The 18,514-nt window shown below is 64.9% G+C and overlaps 3 protein-coding genes across 6 annotated transcripts; 2 read left to right on the top strand and 1 right to left on the bottom strand.

Annotated features, from left to right (window-relative positions):
* Positions 1-873: 873 nt before the first annotated feature.
* On the bottom strand, positions 874-2,645 carry APLN (apelin). The gene is made up of 3 exons (XM_066333749.1): positions 2,569-2,645; positions 1,664-1,835; positions 874-1,573 (listed from the first exon to the last, which is right to left on the bottom strand). The coding sequence occupies exons 1-2, from the start codon at positions 2,642-2,644 to the stop codon at positions 1,669-1,671; spliced, it is 243 nt and encodes an 80-aa protein (XP_066189846.1). The 5' UTR covers position 2,645; the 3' UTR covers positions 874-1,573; positions 1,664-1,668.
* Positions 2,646-6,573: 3,928 nt separating this feature from the next.
* XPNPEP2 (X-prolyl aminopeptidase 2) lies at positions 6,574-12,327 on the top strand. Its single transcript, XM_066333832.1, has 21 exons — positions 6,574-6,789; positions 7,365-7,438; positions 7,527-7,637; positions 7,717-7,780; positions 7,954-8,058; positions 8,196-8,282; positions 8,364-8,510; positions 8,618-8,719; positions 8,826-8,907; positions 9,283-9,478; positions 9,610-9,699; positions 9,800-9,909; positions 9,995-10,072; positions 10,152-10,223; positions 10,327-10,387; positions 10,533-10,602; positions 10,709-10,813; positions 11,204-11,263; positions 11,412-11,488; positions 11,613-11,711; positions 11,983-12,327. Exons 1-21 carry the CDS (start codon positions 6,744-6,746, stop codon positions 12,181-12,183), a joined length of 2,037 nt encoding a protein of 678 aa, XP_066189929.1. The 5' UTR covers positions 6,574-6,743; the 3' UTR covers positions 12,184-12,327.
* A 546-nt stretch (positions 12,328-12,873) lies between these two features.
* On the top strand, positions 12,874-17,887 carry SASH3 (SAM and SH3 domain containing 3). 4 transcript variants are annotated; one of them, XM_066333834.1, is made up of 8 exons: positions 12,874-13,109; positions 15,248-15,340; positions 15,542-15,691; positions 15,770-15,920; positions 15,994-16,142; positions 16,260-16,466; positions 16,724-16,874; positions 16,947-17,887. In XM_066333834.1, exons 1-8 carry the CDS (start codon positions 13,056-13,058, stop codon positions 17,282-17,284), a joined length of 1,293 nt encoding a protein of 430 aa, XP_066189931.1. In that variant the 5' UTR covers positions 12,874-13,055; the 3' UTR covers positions 17,285-17,887. The 4 variants fall into 4 exon arrangements, with proteins under 4 accessions (XP_066189931.1, XP_066189932.1, XP_066189934.1 ...); XM_066333835.1 differs by having other exon boundaries at positions 16,950-17,887; XM_066333837.1 differs by having other exon boundaries at positions 15,773-15,920.
* The last annotated feature ends 627 nt before the right edge of the window (positions 17,888-18,514 follow it).

Consider the following 18,514-nt stretch of genomic DNA (forward strand, 5'->3'; position numbering starts at 1 on the left):
GTCGCTCAGGGCAGGCGGCAGCGGCGCCGTGGGGCAGCGGCGGCTCGCAGTGTCCCCGCGGGTGGCGGCGTGGCGGGGCGCTGGCGCGGGGCCGGGCAGCGCATCCCTCCCGCTCCCTGCGGATGAGCTAATGGAGGCCAGCTGGGTCCCGGCTCTTCCCAGCCCGCAGCTGCAGCCCTTCCGCTGCTGCACAGCCCCTTAACCCGCTCCCCGCCGGCGCTGCCCGCGGCCCTCCTGGGCACTCCGCTGCAAACAGCGAGGGGTCTGGGGGCTCCGCGTGGGCGCCACCGCTCTCGGCGTCCACCCACGGCTGGGGGTGTCCTGTCCCACGGGGTCCCATCCCTTTGCAGGGCTCAGCCCCTCCTCTCCACCTGCAGGTCCTACAGGGACCCTCAGGCCCCTGAGCCTTGGCCCCCTGATCCCCATGTGGGTCCTGCTCACACCCAGCCCCATGGGGTGAGGACATCAAGGTGGGGGATGCAAGGATGGGGACACGTAGGGGAAGAATGCCGAGGATATGAGGGACAGGGACACCAGAAACAGGGATGCCAGGGATAGCAGTGGCTGAACACAAGGCACAGGGATACCCAGGATCAGCATCCTTATGCCCTTCCAGCATCCCCTCCTCCATCTCCCAGCCTTTGTGAGCTGTTTTTCCACCCTCCTCACCGATTCCTCAGGCTCAGCACATGGCTTCACCTTGCTGAGCACCTTCTCTGCCAGCAATGGGCTGGGGCAGGGACTGTCACGGCCCCAGCCATGACCCTCAGTGCCTATAGAGAGCCCCATGAGGGAGCAGAGCCACCTGAGATCCCTCCCCATCAGCAGATGAGCAACCCCTACCTGCCCTTCCAGAAATCAGCATTTACTGAGTTAATAATCATAACTCTTTATTATAAAGATATATTTACATGGAATAAATCTTTACAGACAGAGGAGACAATCAGCGGGGCCCAGCTCAGAGCCAGGGCCCCTCCTTTGGTGTATGGCAGAGCTTGACAGAGACCCCAGAGCCCCCCCGTTCCTGCTGTCCCATGGCGTGAAGCAGAGAGGCCCAGGGCCCCACAGAATGTCCTGGGTGGGCACCCCACACCACCACGAGGGGGGTCTGCCAGTGGGAGAGGGAGGGCAGCTCACCCCGGGTGTGGAATGAGCACCGTGGGAATAAATAGACCCAGGACAAGCCGTGTGCTCCCCCTGGCATGGGGGTGGCAGACAGGGCCGGGGCAGGACGCAGAGGAAGCTCACAGAGCCCTGAGGAGAAGATGCTCTGCCTGACAAAGTGCAAAGCGCAAAGGCCGTGGTCCCCGCAGGCCGGTGGCCGAGCCAGCGCCGTGCCCACGGGACGGGGCTTCACGGCAACCCCGGCCCCTCTGCAGGCAGCTCCCTCCAGCCAGCCCTGCGAGTCGTGAGGAGGGGCAGAACGCACCCACAGTGGCAGACGTGGCCCTGGGGCCACCGGCGGGAGCAGCAGGGGCCAGCTGAGGGCTGGCGGGGCCGGAGGACGAGCAGAGCGGGTGGGAGAACACGCGAGCGATGGAAAAGCCGTGTCCACGGAAGGCCGGTGGCAGCCCTGCAATGACAGCAAGCCCAATACTTGGTGAGTTCCCTCATGGCACCGTCACACGTTTCCCTGCATCCCCCACGCCCCACTGCACTTTACCTGGCTCAGAACGGCATGGGGCCCTTGTGCGAGAGCCGGGGCCGGGGCCGCCGGTACCTCCGCCAGCCCCCGGGCCGCTGGCCGGTCCCACGCCGAGCACCCCGCGGCCGCAGCAGCCTTGGGGTGAGGCCAGCCTGGGCGTCCTCCCCATCCGGCGCCTTCCGCAGCGGCCCTGAGGAGATCAGCAACAGCGTTAGCCCTGTGTCCCCACGCAGGACAGGGACAACAGTTCCGCGGGGCTGCCTGGCCCTGGGCCGGCCGGCTGCCTGGGTTGCCTCCACCGAGAGCCATCACCGCCCAGTGCCTCCTGCGCCACCTGTGCCAGGCACGGCCACCTGTGCCAGGCACGGCCACCTGTGCCAGGCACGGCCACCTCGTGCGGCCACCAGCCTCAGTGCAGGGCACGGGGCTGCTCAGGCTCTGCCGTCGGCCCTCGCCACAGTCACCCCCTCGGTGCCACCAGGACCCCGCGCTGGTGGCCGGATCCCCGTCGTGCCTGGTGCTCCCAGCCGCGCTCCCGTTCCCCCGGGGCCCTGGAGCCCCCGGCCGGGATGCTCCGGTCCCCGGGTGCCTGGCGGGGATGCTCTGGTGCCAGCCCCGAGCCCAGCAGCCCCGCGGGGCCGGTGGGCAGCCAGGCCCGGGGCCGTGTCCCGCGTGGGTCCTTGCGGGATCCGGCGGTGCCCGGGGCTGTCAGCGAGGCTTCGAACGCTCCCGCCTCCGCACAGGGACCGAGGAGGTTTTGGCTCCGGAGCAAGCGCTTTGTCTTTTCGCAGCCCGGGGGCAGACCCCGGCGGTGCGGGCGGAGGTGCCGCTCCCCCCTCGACCCGCGGCCACCCCGGCGCGGTCCCCGCGGTCCCCTCTCCGCTCCCCCCGTCCCTTCATCCCGGCGGGCTCCCCGCTCTCACCGGGGGCGGCCAGGACGAGCCCGAGCAGCAGCAGCAGCAGCAGCAGAGGGGCCAGGAGCCGGCGCGGCGCGGCCATGGCGGGGGGCGGCGGGGGGCGGCGGGGGCGGCCGCCGGGGGAGCCGCATTTGTAGGCGGTGAGAGCCCGGCCCGGCCCCGCCGCCTCCCGTCATCTGGCCCCCGGGCCGGGGGAGAGGTGTCCGCCCCCCGCCCTGCCCCGCCCCGCCGCCGGGACACCTCCGCGGGTGTCCCCCGCTCCGGGTTTGCTGCCCGATCCCCTCCCGCCGCATCCTCCGGGCCATTCCCCACCCACAGCCCCTTCATCTCCCCCCCGGGGCTCTGAGACCACGCCAGCTTGTCCGGGGACCCCCGTCCTGCCAAATCTGGGACCCCTGCCCAGCCTGGATCCAGCATTTCCCATTCCACCCTGGTCCTGGTCCCAGCCTGATCCTCATGTTCTGGGACCCTGCACTTCCCCGGGCTCACACAGCCCCTCCCAGTGCCCGCGTTCCCGGTACCCAAGGGGGCAGGGGGCTACAGTCCCCTCCAGCCCCTCCAGCCAGGCAGTGTCTGCAGAGGGGTCGGTGTGTGGTGAAGTGCCCACCACCCCATCACAGAGGGCTGGAAGGAGAGAAATTGGGAATTACTTTGAGCCCAGGAAGAAGGGAGAGGTGAGAAAAGGGGTTAAGGATTGGGGGGTTTTCTCATTACCTTGCTCTGATTTGATTTGTGATAAATACATAAAAAGGGAGATTTAGCTCAGATATTAGGAAGAATTCTTGGCTGTGAGGGGATGAGGCCCTGGCACAGGGTGCCCAGAGCAGCTGTGACTGCCCCTGGCTCCCTGGAAGTGTCCAAGGCCAGGTTGGACAGGGTTTGGAGCATTGGGACAGTGGAAGGTGTCCCTGCCCCTGGCAGGAGCTTGGAACAAGATGAGCTTTAAGGTCCCTTCCAACTGAAACCATTATTCCATGATTTTATGAAATTCAATTAATTTCCCCAAACTGAGTCAGGTTTACCCATGCCTGCACCTGGTGATATCCTGGTCCTTATCTCGAACTTTTCCTTGTATTTTCCCTCCCCGATCAACTGAGGACAGAGGGATGCAGCAGCTTTGGGGGCAGCTGGCCGGGGTAACCCCCCCACACACACACAAAGGGGGGTGGCATCAACCCTCAAAAAGGTGGAGGACAAGCACAACTGCACCCCGAGAGAGCCCCTGCCAGTGGGGCGGGGGAGGTGACCCCAACAGGGTGTGGGAGCAAAGAGGGGCATAGGGGGGCTGCAAGAGGAGTTGCATGGCGCTGTGGGATGTGGAGGGGGGCTCTGGGGGGGCCTGCAGTGGGTCAGGGTGTATGGGAGGGCTCCTGGAGGGAGCGGTCACTGTATTGGGTTGTGGGGGGCTCTAGGAGGGGATACAGGAGGTGGGGGATATGAGGAGGGGCTGTACCCAGTGTGTTGGTACCATGTCACAGCTCCACAGGTGTCAGCGGTACCACGAGAGGGGCACATCCCCTGGACCTGTTCCAGCACTGCTGGCTGTGGCCCCTCGTCCCAGCCAGGTTCTCCTGCAGCCCCTGCTTCTGGTGCAATGTGGGCTCAGCACTCCCCGCCGGTGCTGTGCACCCCCAAACCGGGAGTGCCTCCTCAGGGGGAGCAGGAGCTGCAGCCTCAGGCCCGCAGACCGGCTGCCGAGCTCTGCGGTACAGGGAGGACTCCCCAACCCACCCTGGGGCAGGCATCGCCGGGCACACCCTGCCCTCCGGGGCATCCTCGGGGATCCTGGCAGCATCCCGGTGCCACCAGCGCCTTCCGCATTCCTGCGCCCGCACACCCTCCCCACGTCCTGTTTGCCGGGCGCGTCACCCCGGCCTGAGTCACCCCGCGGCCCCTGCAGGTGACGGAAGGCCAACAATAGCCCACAAAGGGAGGATGTCCCCCCAAAGCCTTCCTCCGGCTCGTCTTCGAGGAAACCTCCCGCGGGAGGAACGGGCCCCACCGGATGCTCGGTGGCCAAGGAGCTTCGTCCTGTTGACGCTGGCTCAGAGTGACACGAGGCCCTGGGGTCCGCGGGGATGGCCCGTGCCACCTGCCGTGCACGGGGACGAGGGTGATGGCACCGCGGGTGTGGTGGCACCGCGGGGTGTGGTGGCACCGCGGGGTGGAGCTCCAGGGGTAGCGATAAACGGGGTGTGGATTCCCTGGGAGTGGGGTGCAGCCGTGGGGTGAGGGGTGCAGCCCCCGTCCCCAGCCCTGCCAGCAGCCGGGCAGGGAGGACAAAGCACCATTAACGCGTGTCACTAATGAACAGGATGGCAGCAAAGCGCTGCCTGACTGTCCCCGCGGCACCGCATCCTTGGGAACCTGCCCCAACAATCACTGCAGCTTTGCTGTCCCTCTCCCACCTGTCCCTGTCTTGCCTCTGGTGGGGACCCTCCTCCTGCCCCTTCCTGGGCTCCTCTCAGAGAGGGGGAGCAGCGGGTGATGCCGGACACAGCCCGAGAACCTCCGTGACACGAGCGTTCCAGGGCTCAGCCGGAGAGAGCAGATGGCGAGGGACATCCCGGCTCTGCTGCTGCCGGAGCCGCAGGGGGGTTAGAGACAGGACACGGGACACTGGGACACGGGACAGCGGCTCCGTGCTGCGGTCCTGGTGCCACCTCGTGGTGAGCAGGGTCCCAGTGCCACAGCTGGACAGTCGGAGAGGTGTCACGGTGGGTGGAAAGGTGACACTGCAGGACCCGCGGGCATGGACACGCTGGACAGTTTGGGGACACAGCCGGACAGTCCCTGAGGGGACACAGCTGGACAGTCAGAACAGTGATACATCCGAGAGTTTGGGGACACAGCCGGACAGTCAGTGAGGTGACACAGCCAGACAGTCACTGCAAGGGTAGGGTGGGTAAGCACCTGTCTGCCCAAGAGGCCGTGAAGTGCCATTAGGAAGAGGCAGCAGCTCGGAGGGTTGGTGGTCCCCACACAGACCCAGCTCTGCCCAGCCTTGAGGCCGAGCCTGTGGGATGCAGGGACCCCAGGGAGAGGGGGTCACATCCCAAAGATCTTCATGGGCTATGGTGAATAACGATCCTGGGGGTGGGAATGTGAGTCTGTGGGGACAAACCTTTTGGCAGGGCCCATTGCAACAGATCAAGGCAGGGTGATTTTAAGCTAAAGAGGGTTGGTGTGGATTAGATACAGGAAGGAAATTCTTCCCTATGAGGGTGGTGAGGCCCTGGCACAGGTTGCCCAGAGCAGCTGTGGCTGCCTCACCCCTGGAAGTGTCCAAGGCCAGGCTGGAAAGGGCTTGGAGGCACCTGTGATAGTGGAAGATGTCCGTGCCCATGGCAGAGGGTCAAAACTAGAGGACATCTAATGTCCCTTCCAGACCAAACCAGTCTGCAACTCCATGACCTGTCCTGGGTGGGGACCTGCATTCATCCCTGGATATCTGTGTCCCAGGGATGAACACCTCCAGTGCCCGTGGCAGCAAGTCTGCCCCTCTCCCAGCCTTTCTCTCCACACTCAGAGCCATTAAACCTCTGGAGGAGGTACCTGTGCAATCAAAGTGACAGGCCTCGGGGTCAAGGCTGCTTATGATGAAGATAATGAGGTTTTAGCAAGGCAGATGCACGGAGGTGGGGAGCTGCTGGGCCTGGCAGGACAAAGGGTACATCCCAGCGGGATCCTCCCATGGAGCACAGGTCCCTGTGCAGCCTCAGCAGAGACTGCTGCTCCTGGGGCCGGGACAGGGGCTGGTGCCCGCCTGCAAGGCTCCATGTCCTGTGGAGGAGCAGGGATGGCTTCGGGGGGCATCTGGCCCACACCCCACAGATCCCAGGTCAGCTCTCCATAGATCTAAATCCCAGGGATTCCCCAGTGAGCGAAGCCTTTCCCTGACCTCTCCCTGGCCATCAGGTAGTGACAAGATTAGTTGGCATGCTTCCAGTTCTGCTCCTGCAGGATCTTTGGACTTTGTGCTGATTTTGCTGTTTGCTTTTATTTAGCAGCGGAATTCACTTTTCAAAGGGCCAACAAACCCTGCTCCCCACGCCCTGTATCAGCTGGTGCGTCGTCCCTCCCACTCCGCATCGCTCTGCCCCTGGGGCAAAGGCACAGGAGGAGGGACCTGTCACGCACAGTGTCCCCTTGGTGCCCCGTCGCTCGTGGCCGGCACAGCCATGTGTCCCCCGCTCTGGATCGCAGCCTGGGCGCTCCTGCTCCACGGTACGGCAGAGGCTGGGCGGGGCGCTGGGGTGGTTCGGCACGTCCGGGACCCCGGTATGGAGAACCTGGGATGTCCCAGCCGCAGCTCTGGGTGAAGCAGGGGTGGGTCCACCCCGGGCTAGGAGGCAGACTGTGTGTCCTGGGCCCAAAGTGAGGAGCCAGGTGCCAGCTGGTGATGGAGAGCCCAGGGAGTGATGGTGGGCCCCCGTCACTCAGCCCTGGGGAGAGGTGCGGTCCAGCTGGACGTGGCCCCACCGTCAGCCAGTTCCTCCCGTGGCACCAGTGCTGGGATGCTCCGGGCAGGCTCCTGCCAGCCCCTCCATGCTCCATGCTGGGCACCGGCTGCTCCCCGGGATCATCCCACCGTACCACAGGCACCGGGAGATTTACCTCCTCTCGAACCAGGGGACAACGTCGGTTTTCATCCGCTATTCCTGGGGCTAAAAACATTGAGTTTTGCAAAAAGCTCCAGAGCTGGGCTGGCTGATGTTTGGGGCTGGAGGCAAGGGTCACAGCTGCCTGGTGCAGACCCCCCCGGCTGCAACCTGAAGCTCCTGGGTATCGCCTGCCCACAGGCTGTGCTGCAGGGAGGGCACCGCAGGTCCTTTCCACCAGGAGTGACATTCGGGATTGTTCCTCGGACCCACCGGTGAGCCCTGCCTTGCTCCCCCCTCCCTGTTCCTGAGCCCCCCGGCACGGGTTCCCCCCAATCCCATGACATCTTCCTGTGCCACCAGTACCTGCCACCAACGGCCACCAACAGCACGGCGCGCCTGGCCGCGCTGCGCGGCATCCTGCGGACACGAGGCGCCCACGCCTACATCGTGCCCTCCACGGATGCCCACATGGTAAGGCAGGAGTCCCCTGCGGCCCCGGGGACCTGCTCCCTCCCCACGGCCACCTCTCACAGCTTCACCCCGGCTCCAGAGCGAGTACATCTCCGAGCGGGACGCCCGCCTGGGCTGGCTCACTGGTTTCACCGGCTCCGCAGGTGGGGTATCCCCCAAACCCAGGTCACTGCTCGGGGGGCTGGCACCTGCCTGCTGGTCCTCATTCCTGGGGATCCATGTGCATGGCACGGTCCCACTCCCTGAGCCTCTGGGAGTCCCTGCCGGCCGCAGGGAGAGAGAAAAAGGTGACCCCCGAGCTCTCCCCCTGTCCCAGGCACCGCTGTGGTGACGCAGGACAAGGCTGCCCTGTGGACTGACAGCCGCTACTGGACCCAGGCAGAGCGGGAGCTGGACTGCAACTGGGAGCTGCAGAGGACAAGTCAGTGGTGGCAGGACGGAGGGCTGCTGAGTGTCCCCGCTCCCAAAACCCTTCAGCCCCTGCCACAGCCTCCCCTGGGCTCAGAACGGGCTGCGACGCGGTGCAAACCCGCGGTGCCAGCCAGCTCTCTCCCGCAGCCTCCATCGAGTCCATCGGGATGTGGATCCTAGAGGCGGTTCCTGCGGAGGGGAACGTCAGTTTGGACCCCTTCCTCTTCTCCATCGGTAGGACAGGCTGACTCTGGGGGGCAGCCTGAGGGTTCAGATTCACCAGGAGCTAAAACCTGCGGGCTGCTCACCCCCCAGACACCTGGAACAGCTACAGCCGGGCTCTGTACGGCTCCGGCCGGACCCTGCTCCCCCTTGAGACCAACCTTGTGGATCAGGCATGGGGTGACCAGAGACCCCTTCCCTCCTCCAGTGAGATCTACAGCCTCCCGGCAGAGTTCACAGGTGTGAAGCCAGCCTCCTGCAGCTGCCGGCTGGGCAGTCACCCACAGCACCCCAGCCTGGGGCCGCAGTGGCCCGTGCCCTGGGCTGACCTCTTGCCCGCCTCGCAGGGAGCAGATGGCAGGAGAAGGTGGCTGGGATCCGGCAGAGGATGGAGCAGCACGTGCGGCGCCCCACGGCTGTGCTGCTGTCAGGGCTGGAGGAGACGGCCTGTAGGTACCCAGGGTGTCATGGGGAGCCACGGCAGGGGCCTGGGCTCAAACCCCGCGGGCGGGAGGGCAGTAGCAGTCCCAGGCACAGAGGTCTCATTCCTGGCAGGGCTCTTCAACCTCCGCGGAGATGACATCCCCTACAACCCCGTCTTCTATTCCTACACCCTCCTGACCAACACGACCATAAGGTGGGCAGCACGTCCCTGTGGGCACGGGGCGTGGAGCGGGCTCATCACCCACCCCCCTTCCACCCTTCCTTTCCCCATGAGACCCTCCTCTCAGCCCTGTTGCCCCTTATCCCCAGAGCCACCACATCCCGCCATGCTCAGCCCCACTGACTGTCCTTCTGAGCCACACATCTTCCCCAATCCACCCCCCACTCCCCGCCCACCCCAGGGCACGGCACATTCCCTTTCCTCTCAGGCTGAGCTCCTCCCGTTCCCAGCCCAGCATCCCTCTGAGCCCCCCAGGTCCCTCCTCTCTGCTGGCGTGGCCGGGTTTGGGGGGACCAAAGGCAGAAGGTGATACCCCGTCTGTGCCTGCTCCACCCTGTCCCTCCGCAGCCTGTTCGTGGAGGAGTCCCGGCTCTCGGCAGGGGCTCGGGAGTCCCTGGGCTCGGGCTGCCCGGGGCCCCTGTGTGTGGAGCTGCAGGAGTACGGGCAGGTGAGCTCCCATCTGCGCTCCTACGCCCAGGGCAACGTCACCGTGTGGCTGGGCACCGAGTACACCACCTACGGCCTCTACAGCATCATCCCCCAGGTGGGCACCGAGCCTGGCCATGGGGCATGTGGGTCCTGCAGGTTCAGGGACGGCCCCATGTCACCACGTTGTGGCTGCCTCTGGGTCCTGAGGGGACAGGTAGCTGTGTCACCTCTTGCCTGTCCTCACAGGAGAAGCTACTGGAAGAGAACTACTCACCAGTCATGATGGCCAAGGCCGTGAAAAATGCCCACGAGCAGGAGATGCTGCGAGCTGCCCACGTAAGGCTTGTCCCCCTCCCCACAGTCTCCTGCAGAACAGGGGAGACCAGGGGAAGCAGAGTGCTGATGCCTCCTCCCCACTCACACCGGGGACCCCCAGGTCCGGGACGCGGTGGCCGTCATCCAGTACCTGCTGTGGTTGGAGAAGACAGTCCCGCAGGGGCAGGTGGATGAGTTTTCGGGGGCTCAGCACATCAATGCACTTCGCTGGTCAGTGCTGCCCCCAGGCCTGCCCTGCCCAGTGACGGGCAGCTGGGGACCCCCAACACCTCCCCTCCTCCCTGCTGCCTTCCAGGGCCCAGGAGCACAGCCGCGGGCCCAGCTTCCAGTCCATCTCTGCCAGCGGGCTCAATGCAGCGCTGGCTCACTACAGGTATGGCTGGGCACAGTGGGCAGGGGATGGTGGGCAATGGGCAGCCGGGAGAGGGCTCTGACCCCTCCTTCCCTCACAGCCCTTCCAACGGGAGCAGCCGGACACTGTCTGCAAGAGAGATGTACCTCTTTGACACTGGAGGGCAATATCTGTGCGTAGCTTTGAACAGAGACCCCCACCACAGCCCCACATCCAGGGGCCCCCAAAGCTGGGGCTGGGGCTGCATCAGCCCCGTTCATGACCCCCCTTTCCAGGGACGGGACAACAGACATCACTCGCACAGTGCACTGGGGTGAGCCCACCCCACTCCAGAAGGTACCAGCCCTTCCCGTGTCAACCAACATCCCCTGCACTGCCCAGAACCCACCAGGGCACTCAGCACCACAGCCCTAGGCAGGGCTGGATGTGCAGGGATGGGTGTCTGGGTATCACCACACTCACTCCCCATCGTGCCCTACAGGAAGCCTACACCCGTGTGCTGATGGGCAACATTGACCTCTCCCGCCTCGTGTTCCCATCCAACACAGCAGGTGGGTGCCAAACCTCGTGTGCACAGAACCACTGGCACAGGGAGCAGGAGGGCAAAGAGGGGCCTCATAGGCTCCTCGGCCCCCATCCCATCTCTTCATTCCACAGGGAGAACAGTGGAGTCCTTCGCCCGCCGGGCACTTTGGGAGGTTGGACTCAACTATGGCCATGGGACCGGCCATGGCATTGGCAACTTCCTCTCCGTCCATGAGTGTAGGTGCCACCAGCCTGGTGCTGGGCATGTGAGCTGAGCTACGGGGACAGGGACGAGGACAGGAGCTCACTGGGGGCTTCTCATCACCCAGCAGAGCCTCCATAAGGGACAGGGGAAACCCAACTTGCTACATCTTGTGGTCTTTGCCAGGGTGGCCCCATGATTTTTGCTGAGGTGGTCCCAACGTTTTTAATGGGATGATCCTTGTCCTTGTAGAGGTCCTTGCCATGGTGGCCCCATAGCCCTTGCCTTGGTGGCTCTGTGGTCCTTGCTGGGGTGTCCTTGTGCTGGCCCCATGGTTCTCTCTGGTGTGGCACCTTGGTCCTCGCTGGGGTGTCCCTGCAGCACATGCCATCCCCAGAGCTCTAACCCACTCCCTGTGCCTGCAGGGCCCGTGGGGTTCCAGTCCAACAACGTGCCGCTGGAGGCCGGCATGTTCACCTCCATCGGTATGTCCCAGCACCCCAACTGGCACCCCAGCTCCCCGGGACAGCCCCAGGCACAGAGCCCACCAGGGACGGGGTGTCAGCTCTCAGCCCCGCTGGGGTGGGCTGGGGGAGCCTCTGGGGTTGGGGGTTCACCAGGCGTGTTCCTCAGAGCCTGGCTATTACCAGGATGGCGAGTTCGGGATCCGCATTGAGGATATCGCCCTCGTGGTGGAGGCACAGACGGAGGTAGGGCAGTGGGGATGGGGCGAAAGGGGTGACAGGGGTGGCACACTGAGGGCCCTGCATTGAGTCAGGGGTGGGGGCAACTCCAAGGGGGTAAAGGACACCCAAACACACCTCTCTGTGGCAGCACCAGAGCGAGGAGGAGCCTTTTCTGACCTTCGAGGTGGTGTCCCTGGTGCCCTATGACCGCAATCTCATCGACCTCAGCCTCCTGTCCCCAGAGCAGGTACAGAGGTGTGCTCAGGATGGGGAGGGGAGCGGGAATGCAAGGTCAGCACAGGAGCTTGGGAGGTGGATGCAGCAACAAAACAGGACCACGGCATGGGGCTGGAGTGGGTAAATGAGGCCAGAGCAAGGATGGATGCACGGATGAAGAGGGGCAATGAGCTCTGCAGGTGGGGCCAGCAGCTGGGATGTGGGGCAGCTGGGCGGGGAAGGCCAAAGTGGGGGGCAGCATCCTGGCCAGCCCCACAGCTCTCCACGGTGCCTGGCTGCAGATCCGCTACCTGAACTCCTACTACGAGAGGATCCGGGCACACGTGGGGCCGGAGCTGCGGCGGCAGCAGCTGGAGGAGGCGTATGCCTGGCTGCAGGAGAGCACCGAGCCCTTCCCTGTGAGCAGTGCTGCCACTGCCACCGTGGGCACGCTGGCCCTCGCCTCGCTGCTCCCGATGCTGCTCAGCGGGCTGGGGGCCTGACCCTGCACCCACCGCTGCCTTCCGCCACGGCCGGCTCTTCCTCTGCCCTCACTTCCTTTTGTTGGTGTATTCTATTTGCTCATCTGTGATTAAACATGAGCAAGGCAGGCCTGCCGTGCCCTGCCGTGCCCTGCCGTGCCCTGCTGTGCCCTGCTGTGCCCTGCTGTGCCCTGCTGTGCTCGACGTGCTGTGCATTGCCTCACCAGTGAGTTAGGGCTGGAGTCTGGCCCCCAACCCCACTCCTGTGACCCTGCCTGTGCCGCCTTGTCCAGCCCTGAGGCGACCAACGCCCAGAGCGAGGAGATGGATTAGGACAGATTGTAATTCTGGGGCAAAAGATGGAGGATTTGGAGTGATGCAGGGCAGCTGGCCCAACCGGTGATGTCCCCACGGGTGCCAGCAATGGAGTGACCATGAGCACATCCCACCTGGTGTGATGCCGAGCTGGGAGGACCTACAGATACAGGGGACATCCCAGGCCAAGTGTCACACAGAGGGCTTGGCTATCACGTCCAAGCAGGATAATGAAGCACGGAGGTGGGCCGGACAGAGGGGCTGGGGACTGTCACCTTTTGCCTGGGTGAACACATGATGCCCAACTGCCATGGCCAAGGCGCAGCATCACCGAGGGGCGGCACGGCCGAGAGCTCTCAGGGTGCAGACACCGTCCCCGCCCAGGGGCCCCGGGCAGGGCAGCAGCTCGGTGGAGGGTTTCCTTCCTCCTGCCCCAGCCCGCACTTCAGCAGCACCCCGAGCGCGGCTGCAAGCGCCTCTCATGTGACCGGCCGCTTCCTGAGCTCCCTCCCCGGTGCCGGTGCCGCGGGACGCCGTCGCACTGCCCGGCGCTGATCCCTGGCCGCCGGCCCAGCGCCATGCTGCGCCGCAAGCCCTCCAACGCCGGCGACAAGGAGCCGGGACACAGGAAGGTGAGTGCTGGCGGCGTCCAGGGGCCTGAGCACCGCGTATGTCCCGGCACATCCAGAGATGCCCGACCCCGGGCTGCCGTGGGATGCTGCACGGGAGGACTGGCGCCGGGGGCTGGGGCAGGGCCCCGGGGGCTGGGGCAGCTGCCCTGCCCTCGGTTTGTCTCTGCTGCCACCAGCCACTGCGGCCTCGCCAGTGCGTGCTGCTGGCCTTGTCCGGCTCCCGCTCTTCCAGGCTTCCACCCTGTCGGGATGTGGGGCTGGGATGTGCATCCCTCGGGATCAACGTGGATCAGCTCGGGTGCCGCTGGGACCCCCGGGGCTCCGCTGGGGGAGGCTGTGCCCTCCCCACCCCTCCATGGCCTCCCTAGACGCGGGCGGCTGCCTGTCATTTCCTGGGGTGGCCGTGGCTGCGGTGGCAAGGTGCTGCGGTTGAGGCTGCAGCTCCATCACGTGCGTCAGTGCTTCCTCCGGCGGCCCTGCCGTGAGCTGGGGGCCTCAGCAGCCACAGCTGCCAATGCCACGGCCTCTCAAGAGTCCCTTGAGTGGCACAGCCACGTACCACCCTCTGGCTGAAGGCTGGAGGCTGACTCACCAACGGGGGCCAAAACTGGCTCCTTGCCCCCCGCCCAGGTCTCGCACCAGCTGGCACTTCAGCTCTTGCCAAGCTTTGCTGGACTGGCATTAGCATCAGCAAGGCACCACGGGGAGCAGGGGCAGTGCCTGGTGCTGGGGTCCTGCCCACGACAGGCGCACACCCTGCCATGGCAGCTCCTCCGTGCTTCCGCAGGAGATCTGGGTGAAATCCCCCTCCCTGCACTGGGGTGGCCCATCCAGCCTGCCCAGCCCCAGTGGGCATCCCCTGCCCTCGCCCAGCCACAGCCACTCTCACTTCCCCCTCCTGCCCTGCTTCGGGAGCGCCCGGCCCCCTGACTCATGTCCCTGTGCCAGGCTCTCCATGGCTCCTCCAGCCCCAGGGCAGTTCTGCCTCAGAGCTGTTTTATCTCAGCAGTGAGGCCCTGGGGGCTTCAGCAGACCTGGATCTGGTGGATTCAGGGCACTGGGCTGGGAGCAGGGCAAAAGCATCTCCTCTGCACAGATGCACCTGGAGCTGGCCTAAAGCCACAGCAGGTGTGTGGCTGGGTCACACTGTGAGCCAGCCCTCTGCAAGGAATGGCAAAACCAAGTGCTCAGGGACACTCAGTGGAGCCGAGATGAGGAGGAGAATAAAGAGGAGACAGCACAGGGCCAGGCTGTGCAGGGCCAGGAAGGGCTTGGCTGCCACAGGAGCTGCTGAGCTGCCTGAGAACGGAAATCCCTGGTTGTGGGGGGGCAGAGTGAGCACCGTGCTGTGTTCTCTGAGCGCCTCAAGAGTGCTGGCAGTGGCACCACGCCCCAGTGTGTGAGCATCCAGGGATGAGGGACACCTGGGCCCATGTGGCTGTGCTGGCACCAAGGACACTCCTGGCATGGAGAAACTCTTCCATGTGAGACAGGCACCTGAGGCCATGGAGAGGAAGGCAGGCAGGGGGCACAGGAAAGACTGAAAGGGACAGAGATGGAGAGGTGCACCAGGACTGAGATCCAAAACCAGCTTTGATGGCTTAGGCATGGAGGTGGCACCCAGTCAGCTGGTGATGCTGGGGTTGTGCTCTTTGGGCTGTGAGGTGACACTCACGGGTGGAAAACATGGAAAACTTACAGTCCTGGAGCTGACCCTGTGGGTAGCAGCAGGGATTTGGCTGCTATGGTGCTACCTGCCCTTCACTGCTTGCCCACCTGCGGTGAGAGGAGCTGCAGCACTGCAGAGACCCGTGTCCCCCCCTGTCCTGGCCCATGTGCGAGGGTGGCATCATGGCACAGCCCCGGGCTGCTCTCAGCATGGCAGTACCAGGCTCCACACCAGAGCACCCCTGCCCTGGGAATACTGTGCCAAGCAACTGCACAGGCACCAAGAGCCCCACATCCCAATTCTGGACAGTTCATGGTACATGGCAGCTCCTGGAAGAGAGCAAAAAACTCTCCCCAGCACTGGCATCACCCCGGGATGGGCAGAGCAGCCCGAAGGGTGGAGAGGAGCTGGGGCAGGTGATGTAGGAAGAAGCCCATCTCCCCCCTCACACCTCTGCTCCTGCTCCCAGCTTTCCCTACAGCGTTCCAGCAGCTTCAAGGACTTCGGCAAGTCCAAGGTCAGCTCCCCCGTGTCAAGTGAGGAGTTCAACCTGGAGGAGAAAGTGAGTTCCCAGCACCCCCGGGACAGCAGCACCCCTTGACACAATCCTCCTCCCCCGGGAACAGCCCATTTCAGGGCTGGCTTCCCAAAACTCCTGCTCTTGCCGGTGGCCCCTGTGTCATGGAGCAGCCCCAGGGCGCCAGCAGTGGTGGGATTTGGATCTCACAGCCCTGTCTGCCTTCACTATTCATCCCTCTGGCAGATCCCTGAGGATGACGCCAGCAGTGCCAGTCCCGAGGAGGCCGTGCGGAGCAGCGGGACAAAGCTGGGCAGGAAGTGGCGGGCGGTCATCTCCCGCACCATGAACCGCAAGATGGGCAGGATGGCCGTGAGAGCGCTGGCCGAGGGGAAGGTGAGCAGGGCTGTGGGCACATGGACAGGTGAGCGGGGGACAGCTCCCCCTCCCTTGGCCTGACCGCAGTGCCCCCAGCAGGGAGAGGTGGAGGAGGAGGGCTCGCCATGCCCCCTGTCCCCAACCAGCAGCGTGGAAGAGCAGAGCCATGACAAGGTGCCCCTGTCCTACCTGGAGCTGGAGGAGGAGGAGGACGGGCGCCCAGCCCTCAGACGCCAGACGTCCAGTGGTGAGGCCAGCCCCGAAGGGACACCGGCCTGATGTCCCCGGCCGGGCACATCCTGACCCCCTCCTCTCTGCAGGCAGCAACATTCCCAGCCCTGGCGATCCTGGGGACAGCCGGCAGCTGGAGGAGACCATCCCAGCCTACACTGGCCCCTTCTGCGGCCGGGCCCGCGTCCACACTGACTTCACCCCCAGCCCCTATGACAAGGACTCCCTGAAGCTGCGGGTGAGCCACTGCAGCCCCGGGGAGGGAGGGAGGGTGGCTGGGGCCCCCCTGAGCTGCGAGTGTTCCCTGGCTGTCCCCAAGCCTGCACCCACCACCATCCCATGTCCCTTGGCCTAGAAAGGGGACATCATCGGCATCATTGAGAAGCCACCTGTGGGCACCTGGACCGGGCTGCTCAACAACAAGGTGGGCTCCTTCAAGTTCATCTATGTGGATGTGATCCCCGAGGAGACAGTCCCTGCCCGCAGGAGTCGGGGCTCCAGCCGCAACAAGCGCCTCAAGCCCAAGACCCTCCATGAGCTGCTGGAGCGCATCAACCTGCAGGTGAGGGGCAGGGACCGTGGGGACAGCACCCAGCAGGGACCGGTGTGCCAGCAGAGGGACCAACCCCTCTCCCCTTTACCTGTGCGGGTCCTTCCACCAAGCACCCCAGGGGCACAGAAGGGACACACGGGGCATTTCTGGACAACGCGGGGGCAGGTGCCCACCATGAACTCGCTGAGAGGGGAGCCACAGGGACAGCACCAGGGGTCAGGGGGAGCCACTCAAACCCGTTCACCCCTGCCCATGTCCCCACCCAGGAACACACCTCCACCCTCCTGCTGAACGGGTACCAGACCCTGGAGGACTTCAAGGAGCTGCGGGAGACGCACCTGAACGAACTGCACATCACGGACCCGCAGCACCGCGCCAAGCTGCTGACGGCCGCTGAGCTCCTCCTGGACTATGACAGTAAGGCTCCTGGGGAGGGGCAGACCCCGGACTGGGCACCCCAGCAGCACACTAACTCAGCCCCTCTCCCAGCAGCCAGCGAGCCAGAGGATGGGGACACCTCCGAAGCCCTGCCATCGCCCTCAGAGCCCAAAGGGGACATTCCCCGGGACTCCGGCTGCTTCGAGGGATCGGAGACCCTGGATGGCAGTCGGGAGGAGGCCGAGCTGGGGGTTCCTGAGGAGCAGCAGGGGCTCTCTCCATGGCAGAACCCCCCTGAGCCTGCCGGCACCGCCACTTCCCGCTCTGGCCCCAACAGTGGGGCTGGACTGGAGGGGATGGCTGCTGGCAGGGGACAGGGGGGCACCAGTGGTGGCACCTCTGGGCCCGGCTCGGTCCCTGCACCAGGGCCAGATCCTGGGTGGGCATGAGGTGCCCCAGGGCATTTTGCACGGCACTGCCTGGCACCACTGCCCCGAGGCAGGGGCTCTGGGCACGCCGGAACACCGCACTCCGCTGGAATACCGCCAAGACACCACAGGCATTGGCTGCTTTCCCCAGGTTTGCCGGCAGGCTCCGGAAGGGAGCAGGGGATGGAAGCCGTGTCTGCAGGCAACTGAAGCCTGCCAGGACACTGTCGCTTCTCAACACAGACGCACGGTCTCAGGTGAGACCCCTTCCTCACCTGCCGTACAAGATGCAAATAACACAGCTAAGACACCACCCTGGAAGTGTGAGATGGAGAGTCCTGGAATGCACAGGGAAGGGGGAAGAGGCAGCTGACTTGGGGCAACACAGACATGCAGGGGCTATCGCTCAGCGATTTTTGAACCAATTAGATTTCCTTCATTGTTTTAAAATTAAAAAAAAAAAAAAAGAAAGAAAAAAAAATAAAGAACACCCGACCCTCATCCAACCCCTTCCTTCCTTCTGGAGACCCTGACCTGTGCAGGCAGGTCCTGGCAGGCAGCACTCAACACTCCTCGTGGAACAGGGAGCAGCAGAGCCAAAAAAATACACTTTTTCGCACCGAATTGGAGATTTGGTCAGTAGCGTCTTGGGGCGACTCCCACAGGGCGGGGCGCAGGAGCCCCGACCCCGGAGGACGGAACGGCACGGGGCTGGGCTGGCTGCGGGGCCACGGCCGGGGCTCCTGCCCTGCTCCGTTCCAGCTGTGCCAGCTGTGCCAGCTGTGCCCTGTCAGCCCCGCGGGAGAGGCGGCAGCGCGGGTTAACACCGCGCCCCTCGCTGCCAGCCACAGCCGGGCAAGGGGCGAGGAGGGAGGCACGGGCTCCAGAGGGAGCGGGACAGCGGCTGCGCCCGCGCCTCACCACTGCTGAACGCAGGCATGGAGCAGCACCGTTCCCACCGCGGGCAAGAGCATCAGGGACACACACACGGGGCACCGGCCAGGCAGGACAGCCCCAGCAGCCGTCACACACCTCCGGGAGGAACGGGAGTGCCCAGCACCGTGGTGTGGGATGTGCAGCCGCCAGGGCACAGAATGGCCTCTCCTCCACCAGCGACCCCCGCGGGGATCCCAGAGGTGTGAGGGTCCTGCCCGTGCAGGACGGGGACTGTGGAGAACAGGGAGCCCTGCCATGGCACAGAGCTCCCCCACATCCCCCCAGCCTCTCCTCCTCTGTCGAGGCCACACCAGT

This window comes from Sylvia atricapilla, chromosome 21 (genome assembly GCF_009819655.1).
Source record: "Sylvia atricapilla isolate bSylAtr1 chromosome 21, bSylAtr1.pri, whole genome shotgun sequence".
Classification (NCBI taxonomy): domain Eukaryota; kingdom Metazoa; phylum Chordata; class Aves; order Passeriformes; family Sylviidae; genus Sylvia; species Sylvia atricapilla.